The sequence below is a fragment of the Paroedura picta genome, chromosome 2, assembly GCF_049243985.1.
Source record: "Paroedura picta isolate Pp20150507F chromosome 2, Ppicta_v3.0, whole genome shotgun sequence".
In the NCBI taxonomy this organism is placed as follows: domain Eukaryota; kingdom Metazoa; phylum Chordata; class Lepidosauria; order Squamata; family Gekkonidae; genus Paroedura; species Paroedura picta.
This window is the reverse complement of record NC_135370.1, coordinates 61,040,813-61,066,376: the sequence shown is the minus strand read 5'-3', so window position 1 is coordinate 61,066,376 and position 25,564 is coordinate 61,040,813. Positions and strand designations below refer to the sequence as shown.

Genomic DNA, 25,564 nt, shown 5'->3' with positions numbered 1-25,564 from the left:
GATAAAAATAAGATGGGCATTATCTTTTATAGGCAACATCTCTAGAATGTACAGATATTGTGATATTTGTGGAAAGAACTCTAGAGTTATTCTATAGAAATATTGTTTCAAGCCACACAAATGCCCCTTCAATACATCTTTAAAGTATGGTCATATCGTATAGACCGGGGACTTGCCTCTTCTACAGCCACTATGTCTGACCCTTCTGAAATGTCTCATGAACATCCTCTGTTTATCCTCGTGCCTCTTCCAAAAGTCCACAAATACTCATTGGATCCATAAATGAATGCTGCCGCCTGCCTTCTTAACATTTAAAGCTTTCTTCGGACTGAGTTATTAACTCAGGCATTTCTTTTTAATTGGCCATATATAGACTAATTCACTGCATCTCAAAACAGCACATGCAGCAGAAGTGCTATAGTCAGAAAGGTAGGTCAAGTTCAGCCTGATAGAAAAGCCAAGGGTAAAGGCAGGATATAGATAGTTCAATAAAATCAGTCATCTTAAGCAATTCAGAGGTGGTGAACGATGGCAGAGCCAGATGTCACTGCTGTTGTATGTGAGGAAAATCAGACCAATGGCCCACCTAGTCCAGCGTCCTCACACAGGGGCCAACTAGTTCCTCTGGACGTCCAGGAGCTGGGCATTGAGGCCAAGGTCTTCCCCTGATATTGCCTCTGATTAGTGACTCTGAACGTGGAAGTTAGTCACCATAGCTAGTAGCCACTGGTACACTTATCCTCCATGAATCTGTCTCATCCCCTTTTAAAGCCGCACCGGTGGCCATTGCTGCATCCTTGCTCAGTCAATTTGTTAGACCGGTATTCTCAGAAGAGAACAGGACAAAGTTCATGTTGAGAAAAACCGTTGTGTTGATGGCCACATCAATGCTTCTCTTCCGTTTTGCATCTAAGCCTGATCGTATTCTGGTCTGCATGTTTGTTAAACAGGCTGAAGACAAGAAAATGGTACTTCCTACAGGACTTGCATCAACAGGGAAGAATGATGCCTACAGTGAAGATGATCTTCAAGCTGTAGAAGAGGTGCACTGAAGTGTAATATACTGCTATTTGACGGCCTTGGTGGTCTAAGATCATGGGGGCCTCCTTTCTCTCCTCAGGGTTTCTTTACCCCCCCCCCTTCTTTGAGGCTGGGCATCTGACCTACAGCCAATTCCTGCAGGTCAAACTAAAGATAGCTGGGGTGGGAAATGGGGCTTTGTCTGGTAGTTTTCAATTTTTAGAATGTTTTAATCTGTTTATGAATGATTTTTATCTATTGATGTAAATTGCCTTGAGCCCACATGTAGAGAGGAGCAGTTTATAAATCAAATAACAGTAATAAAAAATAAAGCCAAAGCTGTTTCTTCACTGTGGTGAGCAGCAGCTGCTTTCTCACCCTCTGGGCTGTAGCTTGTGGGTAGTTTTGTTTATATGCTCAGGAAGGACTGGAAAAAATAAAGGCTAGCCCTGGCCCAGGCTGTCCTCCCATCCCCCATGGAAAGGGTGGGAGAGAATGTGCAGCAGGATGGCAAGCATGTTGGTTTTTACCTTCTTCCCAAAGGAGATGATGGACAGAGGCAGCTCATTAGGCAGTGGCACTGGGGTCTGCCTTGGGTCACAGCTGCTTGAGCATGGCCGCCTCTGATACCGTATATGCACAGCCTTCCTGTAGCGTGGCTCCTTCCTTTCCTGCCGGAATAGCATAAACAGACATGGGTCCCCTGAGGGAGAAGCCCATACCACAACTCTTTCAAATGCCCCTGTTGGCTCAGTTTCTGGGAATGGTTACTATGGCATGGGAAAGTAAATGAGATACCAGGCTGAGTTAAGATTGCTTGGTCAGTTTAGATTTGAATTCAGTTTGATGCAGAACTTCTGCCTTGGATTGGATTTAGAATCTGATGAAAACGTACTTAGCCTGTTCTTACTTGGCTAGCCTTCCCAGATTGTCTCAAAAGCAATCCAGTCTAACAAATGCCAACTTCATGATTAAAGGCCAGTTTTTAAAAGTTTGTCATTTTTCATCAGCTTCGCATTAAAACATTGATGACCGAAATGTCTGCAATGGGAACAGAAGAGGTGAGTGGCCTTGATTTAGTCAGTCAATAGTTTTCTTTAAATTTTTAAATACCATACACCAAACTGCATACTGGTTTTTGAAGGGTCATGTGACTCATGGAGACCTCTGATATCAGAAAGTTTCTTTGTGGGGGTTAGAATAGGTGTGATCCCTGACGTATTACTCAGAAGTAAAAGTCATGAACATCATTGTCCAGTCATTCTCAGCAGACTAGATGTGCTCTAACATTTCAGCACTCGGACTTTTGTCTGCAGAGCATGACTTCTCACCCAGGAAAAGGGAATGGGGTGGGGATTTTAGGCTGCTACATCAGGAAGAAGGCAGAAAAAGACACTGCACAGGCAGAAGTCCTTGTGACTGCAGTAACATTATTCTAGATCCAAGGTTTGTATTATTAAGCTAGGTCATTGCAGATTGACTTGAAAGCTGTCACAGCCAAATTAGGGTTAACCAGGATGGGGTGAGGCTGCTTGAGCCCTAGACAACAGTATAAAATAACACAATCAAAAAGACTAGGCTTGAAGCTCTGAGTTATCCATTGGGTCTCTAAAAAGGCCTACTATTGTTTACACAAAGCTGCTTGTTCACATAACACTAATGCTAGAAGGCAACATCAGGGGAAGGTGACCTGTTGACCACTGTTTGGCTCAGGAGAATGGATTAGATGCTCCCCTGGTCTGATCAGGAGGGCTTTTTTGCGATAGTAAAGGTTTTTGTGTTTGTGAAATCCTAAGAAGAGTTATACCCTTCTAAAAGGCTTAAAACGGTATAAGTGCTTAAGGACTGAAAAATTTCAAACACTCCAAGAGCCGCTCACATAGGGCCCCCAGCGGGGTTCACTTTCTGCCAACACATAAATTCCTCAGCAGTTAGCAAATACATATTCCTTCCATGTAAGCATGTAGCCTCAGCGCCTCCATATCACATCACAGTCGGAGATCTCATGAACGTCCTCCCCTTTGTACCCTTCACTCATTGATCTGCATGTGCCACCCTTCCATTAACTAGGTAACAAATTTCACAGATGTTCAGTAGTAAGAAGGGAAGCAGAATCTTCTCGATGCCATAATTTAACTTAGCCATTTCCATGTATGCATTGCAAAGGTGGTGCACAGCAAAAATTGTTTCTTCCAGTTCTAGTTGGCAAAAGGGTTAACTACCATTTAAACCATGGTTTAGTCCTGTGCCTCTTTATAGCCACTCCACTTTCATAGATGTCAGGCGGTGCTGGCAATTGATCCTTGTTTGGCAAAGGCAGCTTTGAGTTCCAAAGAATTGTCTGCTTATAGCTGCCAATACCTTCATGAGACCTGTGTTATTCTTGTAGAGCCGACTGACTGCAAGCACCATAGGCCAGATCGTTGGCCTTCAGTCTGATGAGATCAAGCAGATCGTGTCAGAATATGCTGAAAAGGTAGGTTATCTATCTGGTGGTTGTAGTAAATGATACTTGAGCCATTGGCCATCGACCTCCCCCACCCCATCTGAGGGCTATAAGTCCCTTTGTTCTATTTTTTAAAAACACCCACTTTACACATGAATGGTGCTGTCAGTGTGGTCTCAGTTCTCACAAGTATCTTTTTGAGGGCGCACTTGACACTTGGAGTCAGTTGGATTTGTGCGCGTATGTAATTTGAATGAGGTACATAAAAGCAGCACTTGACATCATAGAACGTGATATTGAATTTCCAGCCTGTTCAAAAGGATCACAGTAAACAAATACATGGATTCGGCTTCTCGTCTGGCCCTAGTGAAGCACCTAAATGATGACAGAACGATAGCTAGTGGTGGGAGACTGATGCCTTTAAACACATGCCTGCTCCATTCATGCGCAAAGTTGGATGGGTAAGAGGTGATAACCATGCTCATGGGACAGGGGAGAGTTCAGTTTTCCTAGTCCAAATACCTCCTCCCATTCTATCTCTAAGTATTTTCTCCTTGCTGGATTCTGATACTAGACGTTCGCTCAGCTTGGAAGGAGAAAAAACAATAAGCTGCAAGGCAAAAAACAGTGGGTAGAACAAGGATTTGACAGACACCTAGCCTGCATGCTCCTATTAGAATTTAGACTGCCATCCACCTGCTTCCAACATGATTGGGACAGACTTGTGTCTATAAATGGGTCTGCCAATGCTGTGTGTAGTTTCACAGCTAGAAACTGTCAGGCTGGGTTGATGAGTTCACTGTGAGGCTTTTTGCTCATTCATATCTAGAAGGAAGATGTCTATCTTTGCACCCACATTCTAAAAGATGCCTTTGCATACAAATGTAAACAACCACCATTAAGTTTTCTCCCCTGAATGAATCTAGAAACTATGCAGGCTGGTGGTTCTTGTGGGCTAATTTCACACCAGTGGCTACATTCCAGGGCGCCGCTTTTCTGTTGAGGCGGAGCAGCTAGTCCACCGCTTTCTGCATCCTTGTGGGGAACAAATTTCAGCAGCAGACCCAATCCGCCACTGAAATGTGTCCACGTAAGGGATGCAGCCACGGGGGAAAGGTTCCACTGCACGGGGGGCGGTTGGGGGGGGTTGTTGCAGGAAGGTGGGATAATGGAAGAAAGCAATTCCACCTTCCTAAAAAAAAAAGAAAAAAGCCCCATTTGGCCTTGTGGCTCTATGAAGCACCATGGAATGGAGTGGGGCATTTTTTGCTCCCTATGGGCCTCCATAGGATGTGCTTCCTTTCCACACAGGCCTCCTCTGGGCTAGGCCCCATTGACCCCCAGAGCACTTAAGGGAACGCAGAAAATATCCACATTCCCTTTAAGCCGGACAACGGCAGCCTAACACACACCAGGCCGTGGAAGTGAAATCACGTGGAAGCGGGGATTAGCCCTGCTTCCATTTGAGTGCCCTCCCAGCCTTTTCTGCCTGTGTGGAATTGGCCTCGGTGTGGAAACCTATTTTCCTGGCTGACACATGTACAGCCATCAGTGAGGGAATGAAACTGCAGTGGTTGAACAGCATAATTTCCAAGTTCTGCGCTTCAGAATGTTTCTTAAAAGAATGTTTAGTTGCAAAGGTTGTTCTTTCCCCCCCCCCCCGAATGATAAACTGCTTATGAATGGGGTGAAAGTTTAAATGTGCCACTTAAGTTAGAATTTCTGGGGGAACGTGCTATAAAGCTTATTTTCATCCTCTGAGGTAGTGACAGTTTTTTTGATTTTTTGTTTTGTTTTGTTTTTTTGCCATTTCATGGCTCCGGTGGTTGTCCACTCAGACTACAATTAAATAGCAATTTCAAGTGAACTTGATTTGTGTGTGTGTGTTTTGCTGTCAAGTCTCAATTGACTGGAGGTTTCAAGGCAAGAGATGTTCAGAGGTGATTTGCCACTGCCTGTCTCTGCATAGCAACCCTGGAATTCCTTGATGGTTTCCTATCCGAATACTAACCCAGACCAAGACTATTTAAGCTTCTGAGATCTGACGATATTGGGCTACCCTGGGCTATTCAGGTCAGGGCATGTGTGAGTAACTTCATTATGTATTTGAGAACAAGGCTGCTATCTATATTGGGGAATTAAGTTGAATAATTATCTCTTGGTTTTGCCATCCAACGATGCACAGTGTTTCTTCGTTTGTGTGTAAGTGTAAGAGAGAGGGGTGCACAGTTCTCATTTTTGTTGAAACGGCTGCAATCTTTGGGGGAGGGGCTTGAATGCACTGAAGTGTCTTGCTTGAAACCACTCCCAATCTGAAACCACTCCCAATTTTAAAAACAATGTACTAAGTAGAAACCGTAGAATTCTAAGGAACAGCAAAGATGCTTTACTTACATAGAATCTTTTGGCTGCATTCATACATCACAACAAGCTCCAGTTAAGGCAAGAATCTGAAGAAGCTCAGGAGAAAGGTGTGCTTATAAATATTTCAGATACAGACAGTGCACAACTGTGGCTTGTTGCCATGCCCACAGGCAAGCATTACTCTTTCTCTCTTGCTGGGAATGGAATTCAGGATTCCTGGCTTCTTTTTTTCTTTTCTTTTCTTTATAACACTTATATTTAAGATGCAACATAGATAAGAAAAAGGAAAAATACAAATTACCAAATAAGTAAAAAAATTAAAAAGAACAAAGAAATGAAGAGGCTTCTGATTTTATCTATGACAGTTCTAAATCTAGTTGTTGTCTGTTACACTCTGATAGTATATGGGGTGGCCAAACTGTGGCTCTCCAGATGTCCATGGAGTACATTTCCCATGATCCCCTGCCAGTATGTGCTCATGGGAGTTGTATCCATGGACATCTGGAGAGCCACAGTTTGGCCATCTCTGAAAGGATTGTAAAGCCACTCTTTTTCATATTTTCCCCTCTTAGTCCTCAAATCCATGAACCATTGTTTCATTTTTGTTCATATCATACAGAAAGTCCATAAAAGGGTTCCAAATATCTACAAATATTTGAGTTGTCCTTTGTTTAATTAAAGCACTTAGTTTGGCCATTTCAGCTGATTCTGCCATCTTAATCATTTGTCAGATGCTTTTCCATTTTTGAGCAAATAACAGCCTCACTGCTATAATCATTTACAGAATTTTTTTTCAAATTCTTTTCCCATTAATCCTAAAAGGAATATTTCTGGTTTCATTTGTATATCAGTTGTAAGTATCTTCTGGATTAAAGTATGTTTTTGGATCCACTTTTTTGTTTGCCTCCTTACAAAGATGGGGAAAATGTCCACTTTTGATAACCTCTTTTTCCTTTGTTCCGTTTGTATATCTCGGCCCAAACCTTTTTGCCCATTTTTACCATGCGTTCTTTCACAGATTCCTGCTGTCTCAAATTTCAATAACATTTTATACATCTTCTTAGTAATAATATGCTTATCATTTGTACATAATTGTTTTCAAAAGCAATCTTAACTTGGTGAAAACAACCCTATATGAAGGCTAGAGCCATTTATGCCTTTATGAATCACAAAAGGATTTGAACAGTAATCCATTTTTCGTGTGCCTTTCTTGCTCCCCCACCCCCACCCCAGCAATCAGAGCTTTCTGCAGAGGAACGTCCAGAAAGACTTGGAGCTGTCCAGCAGCACAGAAGGAAGCTGGCATCACTAAACAAGCAGATATTGCAGAAGACAAAACTACTGGAAGAGGTATGCCTTTGAATATTACTTCTCTATTTATTTAAGTGTAGCTTAACCAGTTCGCCACTCTGTACTTATGGGGAATTTTAGCAGATAGCTTCAGAAGCGAAAGAAATGGGGGAAAGAGGTGGCAAGAAAAGACGCACTAAAAGGCTTTCCGTGCATTGAATTTGAAGATGATGGTACAGTTGTGGATGTGTGTGTGGCTAGGAAGAGTTTCCTGATTTTTCCCCCTCCTGTTTAAATTCCACAATGGCACTCCCAGTAGCGTGAATTGTATATACAAATGCTCACATTTCCTCTTGCTCCTTGGCTCTCTGTGAGTTGAAGAGGGCAGATGCCGCTGTCAAGGTGACTCAGGTAGGCCTGATGGGCTGCTTCGAAGAGGGAGCTTTCTAAAGGAAATTGTGTTTTCTGACAGCCTGTTTTATACTGACTAAAGAACTAATGAGGGTTACAGTCTTACTTGCACTTGCCCTGTTGTCAGACTGGCTGAAGACCATACTGGCATTGCCCACAAAGACCAGATCCACAAAGCCAGAGAAAAACCATCAACTCTGAGAGTGGCCTACTAGGCATTTTGTTTTGCAGCCGGCCTTGGGGAAGGAGGTTGTTGAACACTTGGCAGCCCGTCTGGTGGCCTGCTTTGTAGCTTGTATAGGCCTGGAGTTGATACTTTTAACAATTTAAAGATGTTACCCGTTTGGATATTTTTTCCTTGGTGCTCCTGGAAAGTTGTTGTGAGGAGGGGGAGTCTACTTTGAATGGCTGGCTGGCTGGCTTGATTTGCAGTTTTTGCATTGTTATGGTGTAATTTATAATTCAGTTCTGGTTTATTTAACAGATGATGATGATGATATTATTGTTGTTGTTGTTATTGTTATTATTTATACACCACCCTCCCAGGGCTGATAGCAAGATAGCTTGCTAGTATTCAAATTTTCTCTCCCCTCCCCCCAGATTATTGCAGTGCTTGTGCTTTGTCCAGTAGTACATCAGCAGTTAACCGTGTGGTAGCACAATGCCAATGGCCTCTCATCTCTGGTCCTTGCAGGGAATGTATTAATTCTGTTACTCTGATGGTAGTCAGTCACACATCTACAGTCTTGCTTTCATGGATGTGGCTAGAGTTTACAGAGCAGTAACATTAAAGCAAGAAAATAATAGCATGGAAACATGTGCTGGATTTTCCTGACAGAGGCATTGTGCTTCTAAAAGATTTCAACAGGAAACAGTTCTATGGGTACTGCCTAGAAAAAATTCTGTTGGATTTCTGCCTGCCACACTCCTTTATATGATTCTGAAATGAATTTATACTTAAGCAAGCACATCAAATGAACCAAATTTCCATTGAGCAGAGAGAGGGGAACATGAGCAGTATGGGCATTTGAAGAAACAGAAGAATCTATCTCTATTTTTAAATCATGAATTTATATATGTATGGAACCTCACCGCTTTCATGCAGAGATGATGTAGAAGGCAGAACAAGTAGACTCTCGGAACCATGAGAATTTATTTACTTTATACTAGAGGCAAAGCCCATTGTGCCCAGGGAAACGGGTGCTAGCATGCACACCTCCATTGTGGCTTTCCTGGGGGCTGGCTAAATGGCAAAAGCTCCTGCCCATCCCTGGATGCTTCAAGCCCTACCTCCAAACCTCAAGGAACGTTCCGGACCCAGGGGTCACTAACCTCGAGGTATGGTCTGGAAATTTCCTGGGCTTGGAGGTCACCTGCAGACAATAGAGATCAGCTCCCCTGGGGAAAATGGCTGCTTTGGAGGGGGGACTCTGCAATGACAACTTGTCTCCAGGCTCCTGCAGAAGAAAGGGCTTGCTTGGGGGGGGGGGGGGGACTCTGTGGCACTGGGCCTCAAAGAGGTTTCAGGATGCCAATCTCCAGTTGGGACCTGGGAATCTGCAGGAATTGCAGGTTATTTCCAGGCCACAAAGATCAGTCCACCTGGAGAAAAGGGATACTTGAGTGGGGAGATTCTCTGGCTTTGGATCCCGTGAAGGTACAAGGATGCCAAGCTCCAGGTGGGAAACAAAAATAAATGCAGTGTGGCAGTAATTGCTAATAACAATAAACATCATCAAATGATTCATAAACTTGTCATAGTTTCTTCCTTCAATGAAAATATTTAATTGATAGGAAAATTTGCATGAAGAACTAAAAATCCTTTGAGTCTGTACATTCAGACTCAACAGTTCAACATCAGTTCAGTTCAACATCAAAGTAAATCAGAAACAGCTTTATGTTACAATCAAACATGAAAACATCACTTAGTGAAGAACATACAGTGGGTTTCCCTATTACTGCCTCTTTGCCAGTTTTTCTCAACTTTTTTTACCATTGAGAAACTCCTGAAATATTTTTCAGGCTTTGAGAAACCCCGGAAGCAGGATATCCAGGTCCCAGCTAGAGGCTAGTATCCCTGCCATTGTTTAGGGATGCCAGCCTCCAGAATGAAAGCTCCTCTCCAGACTGTAGAGATCAGTTCCCCTGGAGGAAAGGGCTGTTTGGGTGGGAAGGACTCTGTAGCACTGTGCCCCAGGGAGGATCTGGAATGCCAGGTGGGACTTGGGGATTCCCTGTAATGACAGCTCCTGTCCAGATGCTCTTTTGCCAGGCATTTGGTCGAGGCCGGAAGGGGGGGGTGACCAGAGTTGCGAATTGTGGGTCCTGCCCTATGCTGAGTGCTCTTTGTTAAGCATTGATGAACAGAATCCTCATGCTACATCATTTAGGGCCACATTATTGGCCTTGGCTGAGTTGGGGTTTGGATTTATTAGAGAAGTTACACTGCCATCTTGATATTTTCAATATTTTGATACTGAAATTATTGCTATTGTTTTAATGTTTTAAGAGGGATTATGAGTATATTGTGATTTTTTAATTTTATACTGTAAGCCACCACAAGACAACATTTGCCAAGATTGGGTAAAAATCGGGGTAAAAATTGAAGTATAAAAAATGTCCTCTGAGTTGAAAGAGGCCAGGGCAACTTACTGGCAGCATGGCATGCTCTGAGGCTGCCTCCTCTTCCACTCAGCAAACTTTGGAAATTGCCAAGAAATTGGAGGCAGAGAGTTGGTCCCTTATTAGTCCTTCCTGGTCGAGGTCTCCCTCCTGATTGGGGCTAAACTATGGGGGGGGGGTATTTCCAGGGGGAAATTAGTTGTTTTTATGAAATTTGAGCTGATTGGCTCTTATTGACAGAGTGCAATTTGAACTGATTTGTGCTCATTGAAAGACTGCTCTCCCCCTATTAGCAACACACCCCCAGAGAAGGCCGATCAGGTAGGGAGTGAGTTGTCAAGTTGAGCTTTATTATGTTTAGTGATTAGCCCTCATTGGCAGAGTGCAATTTGAACTGATTGGCCCTCATTGGCTGTCTTTCTATTGGTGGCATAACCCTAGGGAGGGCCAATTAGGTAGGGAGTGAGTTGTCAACTTGAGCTTTATTATGTTTAGTGATTATGATGATTTGTGGTCTGCCTTTTTTTATCGAGACTCTAGGCAGATTGTAATTATAAAGATTTTAAAGGTTTTAAAGGAATAGCATTTTTTTAGATTTTAAAGGAATAGCAGATTTTAAAGGAATAGCAACAGTGCAAGACATATAGATAGTGTAATAAGATTGGTTCACAAAGTTGGAGGCAAAACACTGCAGTTCAAACTGTGTAAAACCTGATGTACAGAAATTAGAAAGCAGTAAGAGTACGACAATGCATATAGTAAACAGTGTTTCTAGAATCCTCCTGAGCAGTTTATATCACTGAATATTAACTTCTTTATGAAAAATAGACAAGTGTGTACTCCATATGTGTGTAGCTATAGGGTTTTCCTTTCTGAGTGCCTAGGGCCATTTGCTTTTTGTTCATATGAACAACAAATCTTCAGCATTGATTTCCCCCAAAAAGAACCTTACTAGCTGTCAAACACCTATAATGAAAACCATTGAACATATTTATGCACACACACTATGGAAGGTTATGTTTTCATTCTACTAGTCCATTCACAAGATAAATTCCTTACATCCGCATAGAATTTTCTAATTTGTAGAAACATGTTCAAAGTGTACTGGTCCCCCCCCCCCAAATACTCAAAGAGGCCTCATATGACTTCTCACTACAGTTTCTATAAATGTTGCATTAGATCTCAGTTGGCCATTGCTGAAATAATTGTTTTGCCTGTCAAAATCAATGCGGTTTCACAGCTTCCTCACCGTCTGTCATGTCCCATCTGCTATTTTTTTTGTTTGTATTTCTTGAAGCACAGCAGAATATAATTTGCCAGAATCAATCCTTCTTTGAGGATCAGTATTGCACATTATGCTTCATCGTGTTATTCTGATTTTTGTTTCATTAGGCCAACATCTTTTATCTCTTTTGCATATGTGAACATGCTCTCTGTGTTTCCTTCTATGCACACAATGAATAAAAAGTCTAATTTGAAACAGAAGTGCTGAATTCTTCTGATTGATAATTGGAAGTCTACTTTTATCACCCACACACTCTAAGGCAATGTGGTATAGTGGCTAGTGTCAGACTAGGATCTGGGATGTCTAGGTCCCTACCCCTTCTCTGCCATAGAATGTCATACATTTGAAGACTAACCTACCTCAAAAGGGTTGTTGTGAGAATAAAGTGGAGAAGGATTAAATGTTGCAAGCTACTTTGTTGTCCCCGCTGGAGAGAAAAGTGAGGTATGAAGTAAATTAAACCACCACAATAGCACAAAATATGTTTTTCTTTGAAACACGATTCTGTTTTTTTGGATTGTTTTATTTGATAAATAATGAGTACACTAGGCCCAGTGCAACATACTATACTATGTTCCTACAGAATAATTATTGCTCTGTCTTCCATGTCGAGAACTGCTGTAGGTCAATGATAGAACATCTAATTTGCCTGCAGAGAAATCCAGAAGTATTACTGCTAGTTGGGGCCAAACCATCACCACATTTAGTATTATGTGTGTGACATCTTAGCATGTAGGGGTGATTTCCACAAGCATATATGTGGTTGGTTAAGATATTAGAGAAATATGGTATAAAGCTATGGTCTCGCTAGATCAAACAAGATGATAAATAATATGTGATTGAAATTTTAGCCTCCACCCCCCCCCCATTCACTAAACATCTGCTTTGTCCTCCTGTGCTTTTCTTGAACATCTATAGCAGGGGTAGTCAAACTGCGGCCCTCCAGATGTCCATGGACTACAATTCCCAGAAGCCCCTGCCAGCATTTGCTGGCAGGGGCTTCTGGGAATTGTAGTCCATGGACATCTGGAGGGCCGCAGTTTGACTACCCCTGATCTATAGGAAAAAAACAAAACCCATAGGATACAGAAGTGGGAAATATTAGTAGAAATTATCACACGCTCTTAAGAAAAGTTGTGCCCTTCAGTTTTTGGAATGTGTAGTTAGGTAAAGGCCTGTGTGCAATTTCTTATGTTCATAATTGTTATTAACCAGAAACATTGCATATTCTGATTGAAGATCCAACTGTATATGTAACAATCGGACTTGCTTTTTTTAATGTCTCTTGATTAACAGTTGCAAGCTAAATGTGTTGACCTACAAGCAGGTTGTAATGAGGCAAAGAAGACGCTGAATGAGGTAATCTGTCTTAAACTATCCTCTGTCTCTTGGAAAAAATTAATTGGGCCAATTTTAAAATGGTGTGATCATGCCCACCACGTACATGACTAGTAAAAGTAACCTTGTTCAGCCTATAGGTATATATTATTTACAGTAAAAAAAAGAAAGAAGTTGTATAATATCCTTTATTAAGACCAACCCCAAAGACATTATTGCTGTTTTCATAGTTTCACAAATTTGTAGAACCTCTACAACTGCGTTCTTTTCTCATATGCCTTTTTAGTAATTTGTGCTTGTTGCAGATTATTCCTTGATCTACCTAGTTAATTGAACATCCCAAATTCAACACATTTTTCCATTTAAAAAGATGATTTCATAATCCTAAAGTTTAGGTTCTGATATTTTTCTCCGGCCTCCTATTAAATGTGACAGGCAGCTCTATCCTGGCCTTGTTTATTCTGAAGTCCCATTGATTTCAGTGATCTTAGACTAGAGAAACTGCATACAATTGTCCTGTTAGTTGTGTTTCTTTTTGGCATTAGGATTTGAGTCCTTTTGTATTTCTAGTCAATTCTACATCTAAATTAGAGGAAATACTTGTTTTTGAAGGAATGGGAGTCTCACAGTTCTTTTAATAATTTAGCATGTGATACCTCATTTTAAACTGTAGAAGTTTCCTGGGTTGTTGGAATCAGTTGTTTTGCTTTCTTCAGCGTACCCAGCATCTAAGACAGGGTAGGATTCTGTCTTGAAGCAAAAAGGGAGAATTCCCATCCCACACAAACACAGAGACACACAGCCATTGCAGAGGCTGGGGGAAGGTGGCAAGGATTCCTTCCTCAAACTAACTCCACTTACGGAAGGATTGGGTCCAAGTAAACTGAGCCTGAGAAACCTGAGGGGGTTTATTTTCAGTTTGTTGTATAATCTTTACTGAGGGAGAAACTCAGCCAATCAGTGTCTTACCCAGTGTTGCAAATTCCAACTTTTTAGGTTAAGAATTATACTGAAAAATTGGGCAAGGAGGTGGCAGCCTTGGAAGCAGTGGAATCCCAAGCAGATTCTAAGTATGTGTTCTTCCCCTGCCCCATCTCCCTCTAACTGTGTATGAATTGGGTATTTCAGTAAAGTTTGATAATGCCATGAGTTCACTTGTGTTCTAGCGTATAGTGCTTATGAGGTGGCAAAGTTACAGGAGAACTTTTAAATGCTTGGGCAAAGAGAGTACGGGCTGTGTTTTCACATTTACTTTTGACACAGTACAGTCGTACCGGTTGATTGTTTCTCAGTCCCTCGTTTAAAACGTGAGGCTATATTATTTCACGGTTGGCTTATGCTGTGTAATGTGTCTTGAGTCTCATTGAGGAAAGTAGACGGTAAATGACGCAAGCAAAGTAAAAATGAATTCAAATTTAGCTGACTGGCTGTGGAATGGGTTCAAACCTATAGGATTTCACAGTGTGTGTCTCTAATGATTATTGAATATTTAGCATTGCAAATAATATTGCACTTCTCCTGTTGAGCAGGATCCTAAGCCTCAAAGACAGATACAAATTAGAAAGGAATTGGTAATAATGTCTTGCCTGAGGCCAGACAGTGATGTAGTGGCTTAAAATGAGATTAGGGCCAAAGACATCTGATATCAAGCTAGTTCACGTGTATTCCTTTATTGCTGCCCTTTAAATACATATATATATATATATATATATATATATACTGGGCACTCTCTAGCCAAGCAAAGGACCAAGAGCCCTTCATGAAGTTCTAAATTCTCATGTTATTCAGCTCCGTTGCCATCCTATGCTTTGCGTTCAGCTTCTAGGTAGTTTGTTTAAAATAAATGTTAGCTTCCCCAAAGTTGTCTTTTTTTTTTTCTTAGAACAACAGTGCCTAAGACCCTAAAATAATATTTTTATTAGTGTACTGCAGAAGCTTCGAGCATTGGTGGCAATGAATGAGAGCCTCAAAGGCCAAGAACAAGAATTCCGATCACATTGTAGGGTAAGTTTTCAAAAGTTATTCCTTGTGGTCCCTGCACACTCTGTTTTCTTTTAGCCACAAAGACTCCTGTGCTTACTGATTCATAGTACAGACTCTCATATGAACATATGTTCCACAGATATGCTGGTAAGACATTGAATTGGATCCCATCCAAAAGATTTGCATGAGCAAGAGAAGGTGCTTCTCTCCAAACTCCCTCCCACCCCAATACTCCCAGAGGTCTCCTGTTCCACAGGAACAGCATTTTGGGGACCATTTGGGCTGTTTTGGAATAAGAAGTTGTGCTTCCATGCATGGAATTTACATGGGATGCAACTCATACTGTGCCGGGGTAGTCTTGGACTAGGGACAGGGCGACTGAGTATGAAATTCCCACTTAGCTCTGAAGCTCATTGGATCCTGGACATAATTTCCACAGGCCAAGGACTTCCATTGATGCATTGTGACTTTCTCAGGTCCTGCTGGCACCTAGAAGAACAGGATTTCAGGTGGCATTTCAGGCTATGGTAGATGGAAAGCCAAGGGAGGTGAAATTGCAGGTAGAAGACTGTTCCACCTATGGAACTGTTGCATTGGATCCAGCCCTAACTTCCTTAGAAAAGGGCCATACCTCAGTGGTAGGGCATCTGCTTTCTGTGCAAAAGGTTTCAAGTTTGATTCCTGGTACCTACAGTTAAAAGGACTGGGCACTAATGATTTGAAAGCCTGGAGAGCTAGTGCCAGTCCATAGAGTCCATACATACAGATCACGGTAACAGGATAGCTGGAGGAAAAATATGTTCTCACAGTAGCAAATGCAACCCACTTTGAAAACATGGTGGTCAGTCATAATGTGGGATATAAATAATATTAAAATCTACATGGGCCGCATATGCCACATGGTTAGTTCCCATGGCAATGGCCTGATGCAGAAGTCTGCTAACCATGCAATGACTGACACGTTCCTCTGTTATCAGTGCAGTGCGATGCCCCAAGCACTGAGTTGCCAAGGTAATGTGTACATCGGGCTTAAATCTTAATTAGTGGGTTCCTGTTGTGCAGATGGCATGCTAGGCACCTTGAAAACGTGATGAATATCAAATATGATAATTATCTTTCTCTGAAAGGACATTAGAGGCAGGAGGAGAAACAGGAAATGTCTCACTGTGAACAAAGCAAAAATACACAGTAAATTTTCAACCCCTGTAATTAACATTTGGGGACTGGGGGTGCCTACTGTATTAGTTTTTATTCTAAACTTCGAGAGCAATGAACCCAAGCATGACTTCCCCCAAAGCACCTTATGGAATGAACTGAAGGTTGTGCAAATGTGTTGTTTGGCTTTTGGCTGCTGTGTGTCGATGTCAGTATTTATTTTTCCAGGCATTTCAGAACTTGATGCTCTTCCTTCAGCCTCTGTTCCACATTCATTTGCATAAGAAATAGATTCCCCCAGTATGAGGCCTTTGGCAATAAGGGCATGCTACTTAACATAATGAAGAATCTTCTTCGCCTCTGCTGCCCTAAGCACAGAATGTCACAATTTGTTATTGGAGGTTATGTCCCCCCCCCCCCCTTGCCAATGTCTTGGGCTTCTTTCTAATGCATAATTTATTAAAGGGATAAGGCTCTGACTTCTGTTTCCATAAAGAGCAACAAGGCATGCTGATGAAAAGCGACGCTTTTTAAAATATATATATTATTTTCTTGTTCTTTAAAGGAAGAGATGGCACGCCTCCAGCAAAACATTGAAAGTTTGAAAGCAGAAGCAGCTGAAAATGGAGAAGAGAAGGTACATGGCTGAGATTAGAGCATTTGGATTAAGCAAGATTGTAAAATCTTTCTCCCCTTATTAATTGGAATTTTAAAACATGCATTCACCCCTTGTTCCATTTCAGAGTGTCCCACTAACTTAATTGTATTCTGTGTGTGCATTAAGGGCTGCTTCTCACATAAGGACCATTTGGATATTGGCACAGGTACAAACTACCCACATGCCACATCCATTCTGAATAGATGATGTCTTGTTTACAGTACATTTGCTTGTAAAATACCTGGGGTCATGGGTGAGAACCTTTCTTTTCTGGTGGATGGTCCTACTTATTTTAGGGAGGCAAGCACTGAATCACACAGGATGTAGTTTTTGTAATTTATGTGTTTGTACATGTATTTCATACTACTGAACACTAAAGCCCTAGATGGCTTGGAACCAAGGTATCCTAGACATAGCTTACTCCCAGTATGAGCTTGCCCTTCTGTCAAAATAATCTACTGATGCAGTCTTCCATATCCTGTAGGCATCCTGTAGGCAGGAACTAGTACCACAGAGAGGGGGGGTCTTATAATTTTTCCTTGGTTATGGAACCCCCACTCCACTAAAATTTTCCTGGCACTTATATTATCCTTTTATAAGCACCAAGCAAATACTGTGATGTTTTCCCGTGCTCTAACATATGGATCTTTGTTGGCTTCACTTATTAACTTTGACGTGTTTCATTGTATGACATTTTGTTATATTGTTTTAACTTAATTAGCTGTAGTCAAATACCCAGAGCTAGGTACTAAATCTCGTGTATGCATTAATCAAAATTTGATTTCTCATTATCATGATAATTGTTTTTTGCTTAAAATACATTAAGAATTGTTTTTCTTTCACCTGTTAGGAACCTACTAAAATTATAGACCAGCAATACAAAATGGAGAGAGAGAAACTACAGAAGATTCGACTTCTTCTGGTAAGTTTTCCAAACATAACTCATTGGAAATATGTGTTGTAAAAGTAGACCTGCTCTGTCAGTTGGATTTCTGATGTGCCAGTGTTTGTGATGAACTATTTGGAGCGTAAATGCCATTCTCCAGGTAATCATATGAAAATGTTACCTTCTGCAATAGAGAGCTGAACGCTTGTGTGGGAGGGGAGGGAAGAGGTTTTGAGTCTACTGTCAGGTTGCTCCTGAATGTCAGTCTGTTAAAAGAAATCTAGTTTTCTTTTTTAAAACTTCCCTCAGGCCCGGCGAAATAGAGAAATTGCCATTTTACAACGCAAAATTGATGAGGTACCCAGCAGAGCTGAATTAACCCAGTACCAGAAGAGATTTATTGAACTTTACGGTCAGGGTATGTATATCAAACAGAAGTATATTCCTCACAGCTAAGCAGTGGAAATGAGTGATTGTGCTATAAACCCACAGAGCATAACCAGAGCCTTGCTAATATTGTTGTATTGATGGGTTTTTGACATTCGCATCATGTGCCCCTACTTGTAAGGATTTTCAGAAAGCCTTTAAAAAGTCTCCTGAGGCTGGAGATTTGATGCTTGCCTCTCTTAGACCTCTTCTAGTGTCACCATGAACAGTGCTGCACCCTCCTCAATATATCGTCTCCCACAGATGGGTGTGTATAACTCTTCAAGATTATACTATTATGCTGTACTGATTTCTGTCCATTTTCATTTTCCATATAGCCTTCTGTTGCAGCTCTCATGGCTCCCCCATTGCACTGTTGGACAGAACCCAAGTTCTCATTCAGATCCTAGAGGGGTGTATTTGGGGGGGGGCAATTATGTAGTGGCAACATTTTTTGAACAAATTGCTTTCATTACTGTTGCTATAATTGGTGGGATTTTATTACTAACTAGAATCTGGATTTTCAGATAGTTAGGTGGATAGGGAATTGGTTAGAGAACCGCACTCAAAGAGTTGTTGTCAAGGGTGTTTCATCAGACTGGAGGGAGGTGAGTACCGGGGTATCTCAGGGCTCGGTGCTCGGCCCGGTACTTTTTAACATATTTGTTAATGATCTGGATGAGGGGGTGGAGGGACTACTCATCAAGTTTGCAGATGACACCAAATTGGGAGGACTGGCAAATACTCCGGAAGATAGAGACAGAGTTCAACGAGATCTGAACACAATGGAAAAATGGGCAAATGAGAACAAGATGCAATTTAATAAAGATAAGTGTAAAGTTCTGCATCTGGGTCAGAAAAATGAAAAGCATGCCTACTGGATGGGGGATACGCTTCTAGGTAGCACTGTGTGTGAACGAGACCTTGGGGTACTTGTGGATTGTAAACTAAACATGAGCAGGCAGTGTGATGCAGCGGTAAAAAAGGCGAATGCCATTTTGGGCTGTATCAACAGAGGCATCATATCAAAATCACAAGATGTCATAGTCCCATTGTATACGGCACTGGTCAGACCACACCTGGAGTACTGTGTGCAGTTCTCGAGGCCTCACTTCAAGAAGGACGTCGATAAAATTGAAAGGGTACAGAGGAGAGCGACGAAGATGATCTGGGGCCAAGGGACCAAGCCCTATGAAGATAGGTTGAGGGACTTGGGAATGTTCAGCCTGGAGAAAAGGAGGTTGAGAGGGGACATGATAGCCCTCTTTAAGTATTTGAAAGGTTGTCACTTGGAGGAGGGCAGGATGCTGTTTCTGCTGGCTGCAGAGGAGAGGACACGCAGTAATGGGTTTAAACTTCAAGTACAACGATATAGGCTAGATATCAGGAAAAAGTTTGTCATAGTCAGAGTAGTTCAGCAGTGGAATAGGCTGCCTAAGGAGGTGGTGAGCTCCCCCTCACTGGCAGTCTTCAAGCAAAGGTTCGATACACACTTTTCTTGGATGCTTTAGGATGCTTTGGGCTGATCCTGCGTTGAGCAGGGGGTTGGACTAGATGGCCTGTATGGCCCCTTCCAACTCTATGATTCTATGATTCTAGAATGAAAGCCCGTTGAAAAGGAGTGAAGGAAGGTAGTCAGGGAAGGGGGAAAGGAGGGAGGAAGGGAAGAAGGGAGGGAGGAAATGGAAAAATAGGAAGGGAGGGAGGGGGTGGCAAGGAGCTAGTGCCCTCCCCCCCCCCGGTTGGTAGAAGTCTGGGGCAGGCCGCCAAAGCCTCTGAGGCTTCAGTGGGCCACAGCAGCCCCCTTCCCTCCCCTCCGATGGCAAAAGGAAAGAGAAAGCATGGCAAGGCTTGTTATTCGTCCCTGCATGGTCCACTGAAACGGGGAGGCCCACTGGGCATGTAGCAACTTTAGCAAAAAGGGGAGTGGAAAGCAGCAAAGTAAAGGGGGAGTTTTCCTTCCTTCCCTTCAGCAGCAACCGGTCTGTTCACTGGGGCTGGAGCCACAGCTGGGGCAGGGAGGGAGCAGCAAAGCACCAAGCATAAAGGTGCAGATCTGCGTCATGACCAGGGAACCTTGCCGATTGGCTGTGCAGGCTTAGCAGCCAGGCCAAGTCCAAAGGGGCCAGAACCAGCGACGGCCTCCCACCGCTGTGAGCAACTAGGCAGGCACAGAGGTAGTGCAAGGGGCAGGGCTATATAAGGGGGGCAAAGCACATGCCAGGTGCTCTAAGGCCAAGCACTAGGAAGCAGGTCCAAATGGCAGGAGGTGTTGCTGGGGGGAGGGGGAAAGAGCAACCAGGGAAGGCGGGTGGGCGGTGCAAGACTGGTCTGCCTGCCTTCCCGCCTTCATCTCAGCTTGCTCTCCTGGGAGCTCATTGGGCTCCAGGCTGCTGTGAGTGTCTAGGCCACACAGTGAGAAGTAATGAGTGAAGTGGTAGGGAGGCGGGCGCGAGCCGATCCCGGGAGACGCCGTGCTCCTGCTCATCCCTCCTGGGGCAGCTGGGTGCTGGCTCTTCTCCTCATCCCGGTAGAGCAGGCCAGCCAGCACAGTCCGCGCTGTACTCTTCTATAACACAGCAGCAGCAGCGGCAGCCGCCATGCGTTCCCTTCGGGCAAGCCCCAGCCACCCAGTTGGTGGGCTCCTTCTCCGCAGGCGTGGGCGGGCCATGCCAGGCAACCCCCTCACACTCATCTCTGTTCCTGGCGAAGTCCAGTGGCCACTGGCGTCACTGGGTTTTTGAGGAGTAGGTCTGAGGGGGCCGTCTGATTGTCTCCCAGGGCTGGAAGCACAGTACAGACAGGCCCCAGACAGTCTCTGCCCAAGAGGCTGTTGCCCAAATATTAAGAGGATCAAAAGTGTTAAACATATAAGGTAAACATGTTTTGGATTTGGAAATAAAACCATGCCATTTTTGTGTTCACAGAATTACACGGAGATGCTTTATTAGCAGCCAAAGCAAATAGATCATGCTCTACTGTTTAGACTGCTGAGTATTCTTAATGGCTATAAAGAGGGTTGTGTGTCAAGAACTGCATTATCTTCCTTAGATAGAGTGACTGTCATTGTCTTACCACCTCAGCAGCGTTTAATGTAATGAACAGATGATTTAGGAGAGCTTTACTTTTTTGTCTGTTTGATCTAAGCTAAACGACCATTGCAAATCACTTAGAATAACCACTTTTGCTTTACAAGCAGAGATTCTGTCATTTCCAGTAAAATTATGTGAACCACAATTCACAGCATGTTGGTCTTGCATTAAAGATATATTGCCCGGCTCTTGTAGGTTAGCCGAGAGTACTTGGAGTGTGTTTGGGGCTGCTGCTCTCTGGCAGAACATGTTTTGCAAGCCAAATTTCCTAAATTCATTTCCTGGACGTCTTCAGTTTGAAGGTGCTTGTGTGTGCTGGAGCTGGGGAAGACCTTTTCTTCCTGATATCCTGGAGACCTGCTGGAATTGATACTGTTGAGCAAAATGGACCAGTGGGATACATTCCGTGCTCATACATTCATATGGACTCAATTTGGACTCAATAGAATCGTGCTGATTCTGCCCTAATTAGGGATCCAAAGGCACCCTTAAAACTCACACAATTTGCATTAAAAGAACATATAATGCATGGCTGTAAATTTGAGTGGCAGAGTGGCAGTAGAGCCTGGGGCTTAACCCTTCACCCTAGCTAGATTTTACTTACAGCGAGATCCATCGCTAGATCTCCCAATATTTTAATTTTAGCTAGACATCCTGAAAAAACCCACTTTATTCAACTAAGTGTAGTTAGAGAGGTTTGTATTAATCATGTTCAAAGCTCATTTGGTCCTCTTTATCATGATTTGTTCTCTTGTAGTTTTATTAAGACTTTTTGTTTGCAGTATCTGCAACCCACAAAGAAACCAAGCAGTTCTTTACTCTGTATAACACACTGGATGACAAGAAGGTGTATTTAGAAAAAGAGGTAAGCTGCAGGTTTTGTCTGGCCAAAATGTGCATCGTTCTCACGTAACTTGCTTTATGACATCTTGTTTTCTTGTTTTGTAATTTGAGAATATGTGCTTTTTCTTTTAGTACTAGCTTTGTAGCATGTTTTTTTTAAACATTGGCTTTAGCTCTTGTGGCTATAACATGCAGGTGAAGGATGTTAATGTTGGTGTCAGCAGCAGTGAACCCACTAGAGCAGGGGTAGTCAACCTGTGGTCCTCCAGATGTTCATGGACTACAATTCATCATGGACTACAATGCATTTGCTGGCAGGGGCTCATGGGATTTGAAGTCCATGGACATCTGGAGGACCACAGGTTGACTACCCCTGCACTAAAGTTCCTGGGACTCTGCAGCTACCTCACATGCTTGCAAGGTCTTTGAAGAACAAAACTCTCATGTGCCATAGATTAGTCAGGTGACAATTTAGCTTGGAGACCATAGTTTCTCTCCATACGTGAGTTTTTGTGGGTGTAATTATGTATCCCTCTTGCTACATGGGATGAGAACAATGCCAGCTATAAACATGAGCATGTTATTTGGTGAGAGAACAATTATTTTTGTAATTGTAGTCCTCTTGCATATGCATGGTTTTTTTCCTTTTGTTGAGAAGTTATGAAAGCCCTGTGAATTCGTCCTTACAGAATTAAGTGGTGGTGCATGAGCTTTGGGGGCAGGGCGCGGGTTGTACATGATGTCACCTGATGCATTGACATTGTGTCCAGGCAAAAATCCAGATGTTATGTCAGCGTGTCATGCTGTGTCATTTCTCCTGCCAACTTGGGCACATGTGCAAATGGGAGGGACAGGACCAGCAGGGGATTTCCCACCTGAAGTGTGCAAATGGCAAGGCTACATATAAGGAGCACTCCCATTAATTTGGAATTTTTATTGCCGTTACCTTGATTTGTTCCAAGGCACTGCACTAAATGAGAGAACACCTCTTAATAATTATAATGATCCAAACATACACATGCATTCTATGGCAAAGGAAAAAGAATTTAACGGGTACATAATTGAATAGGATGCAAATCATTTATTTATAAATTTAGCCAGTGCTTCACAAGTAGAGCTACACAGTACTTCTCTGAGTCGGTTTCAAAAGGATGTTCCGAATGTCTTGACTTCTTATGTGAATGGTGCCAAAATACTTGCCCGCCCATTTTGCACAATGCTGTGAATATGCAGGTGGTGTTAGGGAGTGCATCTCTTACAGACACATAATGGTCGGATGGTAACTGAAAGCACCAGCAAGAGAGAATATTCATGTGTGAACAAGCTGTCAAGAGATCTGACATCACAAGACCAAGTTTCCCATAACCCAGTATGGTTTCACACACAGAACTTTTCACATTCAGTGGCCAGTTGTCAAGTGCAAAACAGTCTAGTGATGAGAAATGTATACAATCTTGCATTCCCTAGATTTTAAGGAAACTTCTGACATGAACGCTTTGCCATCATTTTGTCTTCACCAGGTTAACTTGCTGAATTCAATTCATGACAATTTCCAACAGTAAGTAGTCCTCCTTTTCCTTCAAGAAAAAAAATTCTTAAGTACTGATTTGTCTGTAGCACTATGTAACCGCTTCATGTCCTCTGTGAAGGTAAAATGCCGTTGGAAGGTCCAGCCTTCTTTGCAGGATACATTTTGAAATTCATCCATGCAGCCTATAGCATAGAGAGTGCAACATTACCTAGCCTGTCCAGTTGCTGCCCATTTATTTTTCAGAGCCATGGCATCTTCCAGTGCTCGGGAGCAGTTTTTGCGGCAGATGGAACAGATTGTAGAAGGAATTAAGCAGAATCGAATGAAGGTCAGATTATTTTCCCTCTGCAGAATCTTGGTATTTTTTGGAAACTTTGGTACTAGTTAGGCAGTGCAAATTAACTGAACAACAGGTATATTTTTCCATTGCATCTCTTGTAGCAATATTTAAAGGGACAATAGCCTTAAGAATTCCAGTAGTGCAATTTGACAGGCTGACTGCAATGATGTAACAAACAAAAACAATTTAAATAATCAAAAATAATTTGGAAACACATGAGTGCACAATAAACTCTGGGGTGTGGTGGGTTGGCAGTGTCGTTTGGATTCTCCACAAGGTCTTCCCAGACATTAACAGCAAACATGGCAGCGACCCTATTGAGGGATGCTTGTTTCTGCTCTGCCCAGAGTATTGTATCCAAACACAAATTTGCCTCTTGCTTAAAGTAAATCTTGAGCTATAATTAATTGCTGCTTCAGTTGACAGCACATTACAAACAAAGAAATGTGAGAGCCACTTGCTACCTTGAAGTGTCTGTTAAGACTCCTACAAATCTGTTCTTGCTGTCTCTTGAGCCTGCTATATTAAAGTGTATGTTCCATTTGAAAATAAGTTGTCCTGGCATATCCTGGCCAAAAGAAAAATTGGGGCAGGAGTGCTTATATTCGAAGAACAAGCTAGCTTTACACACAACTGAGCCTCATCCCCTTAACACAGCAGAAGCTGGTACTTCCATATTTCTTCTATCTGTGGCAATTTTTCAAAAGATGCTACTTAGTGTCCAGAAGACCTTGTTTAGATGTCCTACACTACATGGTACCTTAAGTCCTTTACCATCATTATTAACAGATGGAGAAGAAGAAACAAGAAAACAAAATGAGACGAGACCAGTTAAATGATGAATACCTGGAGCTGCTAGAGAAACAAAGACTTTACTTCAAAACAGTGAAAGAATTTAAAGAGGTAAAAGGTTAACTAGAGTAGTATGTTAGGATGTTAGTTCAACTCAACCACAGTCTTGGTGAGTTTTAGGCTATCCTGACTCATTTTCAGTCCCCATTTGCAGTATGTGGATGATAATATTGATGTACTTTACAGGGTTGAATTACTAGTGATTTGCCATGCACAATAACATGGTTTGGGAGGACTTTAAATTGTTGTGTGTTGTTGAATTGCAACAGACTGAACTGTTGTAATTGAAGTTGAAGAAAAAATAGATAGGGCTCCTTTTCAGATATTCACTTTATTTTTAAGGTGAGATCTAATTCCACTTGTTTTGCAGCATATGCCCCAGTGAACTGGGCAATCTAAACAGTCTATCGGCCGTTTGCTTTTGTTTTATTTTCTAGTTATGACATTCTCAAACAATTTGTGGGGAGAGAAGCAGCTGATTGTTCTCATACTGTTTACCCTAGATGTCTCTTTGTTTAATGATGAAAACTCCCCATCTGTTTGTATCCGCAGGAATGCCGCAGAAATGAAATGCTTTTGTCCAAATTGAAAGTCAACATGTCTTGAAGAACTCCTGCCAGTGACATTTATGTGATCTGTATGCTGCATGTTTTGTCTTTTTGACCAATGGTGGCTAAAATTATACAATTAACCTGTAAAGATGTAATACAATAGAGCAAAAGGGAATATTGCCTTGTTTGTTTCTTATGCAGAAAGATTACAAAGACTTAAGAATGGCATTCTTTCTTATTTTGATCTATCTTTGCACTAGTCAGCATTTCAAGAAAAATCTACATGCATTACAAAATTGTATACTGTTTTAACCAAGGAAGAATAAACAGACAAGCAGTAAACAAGAGTACTGAATTTATGTGACTAATGTTACCTTGATGAAGAACATTTTTCCCTCTATTTCATAACAAGCTAAGCATGTTTAGATAATATAAAATGCACTGCTGATAAAAATCTGAAGCTGGTGGCTA

At 42.2% G+C, this 25,564-nt stretch overlaps 1 protein-coding gene across 2 annotated transcripts in view; it reads left to right on the top strand.

Moving 5' to 3' along the window:
* Positions 1–25,438, top strand: part of CCDC93 (CCC complex scaffolding subunit CCDC93) — a 50,138-nt gene extending 24,700 nt beyond the window's left edge. For both annotated transcript variants that reach the window (XM_077320283.1, XM_077320284.1), the window contains 15 exons: positions 951–1,043; positions 2,031–2,081; positions 3,410–3,496; positions 7,064–7,180; positions 12,735–12,797; positions 13,773–13,846; positions 14,699–14,780; positions 16,480–16,551; positions 17,423–17,494; positions 17,768–17,876; positions 21,759–21,841; positions 23,340–23,377; positions 23,594–23,678; positions 24,480–24,593; positions 25,095–25,438. In XM_077320283.1, the coding sequence (XP_077176398.1) occupies positions 951–1,043; positions 2,031–2,081; positions 3,410–3,496; positions 7,064–7,180; positions 12,735–12,797; positions 13,773–13,846; positions 14,699–14,780; positions 16,480–16,551; positions 17,423–17,494; positions 17,768–17,876; positions 21,759–21,841; positions 23,340–23,377; positions 23,594–23,678; positions 24,480–24,593; positions 25,095–25,148 (1,194 nt within the window). In that variant the 3' untranslated portion in view covers positions 25,149–25,438. The remainder of the gene's footprint in view (positions 1–950; positions 1,044–2,030; positions 2,082–3,409; positions 3,497–7,063; positions 7,181–12,734; positions 12,798–13,772; positions 13,847–14,698; positions 14,781–16,479; positions 16,552–17,422; positions 17,495–17,767; positions 17,877–21,758; positions 21,842–23,339; positions 23,378–23,593; positions 23,679–24,479; positions 24,594–25,094) is intronic.
* Positions 25,439–25,564: the final 126 nt, after the last annotated feature.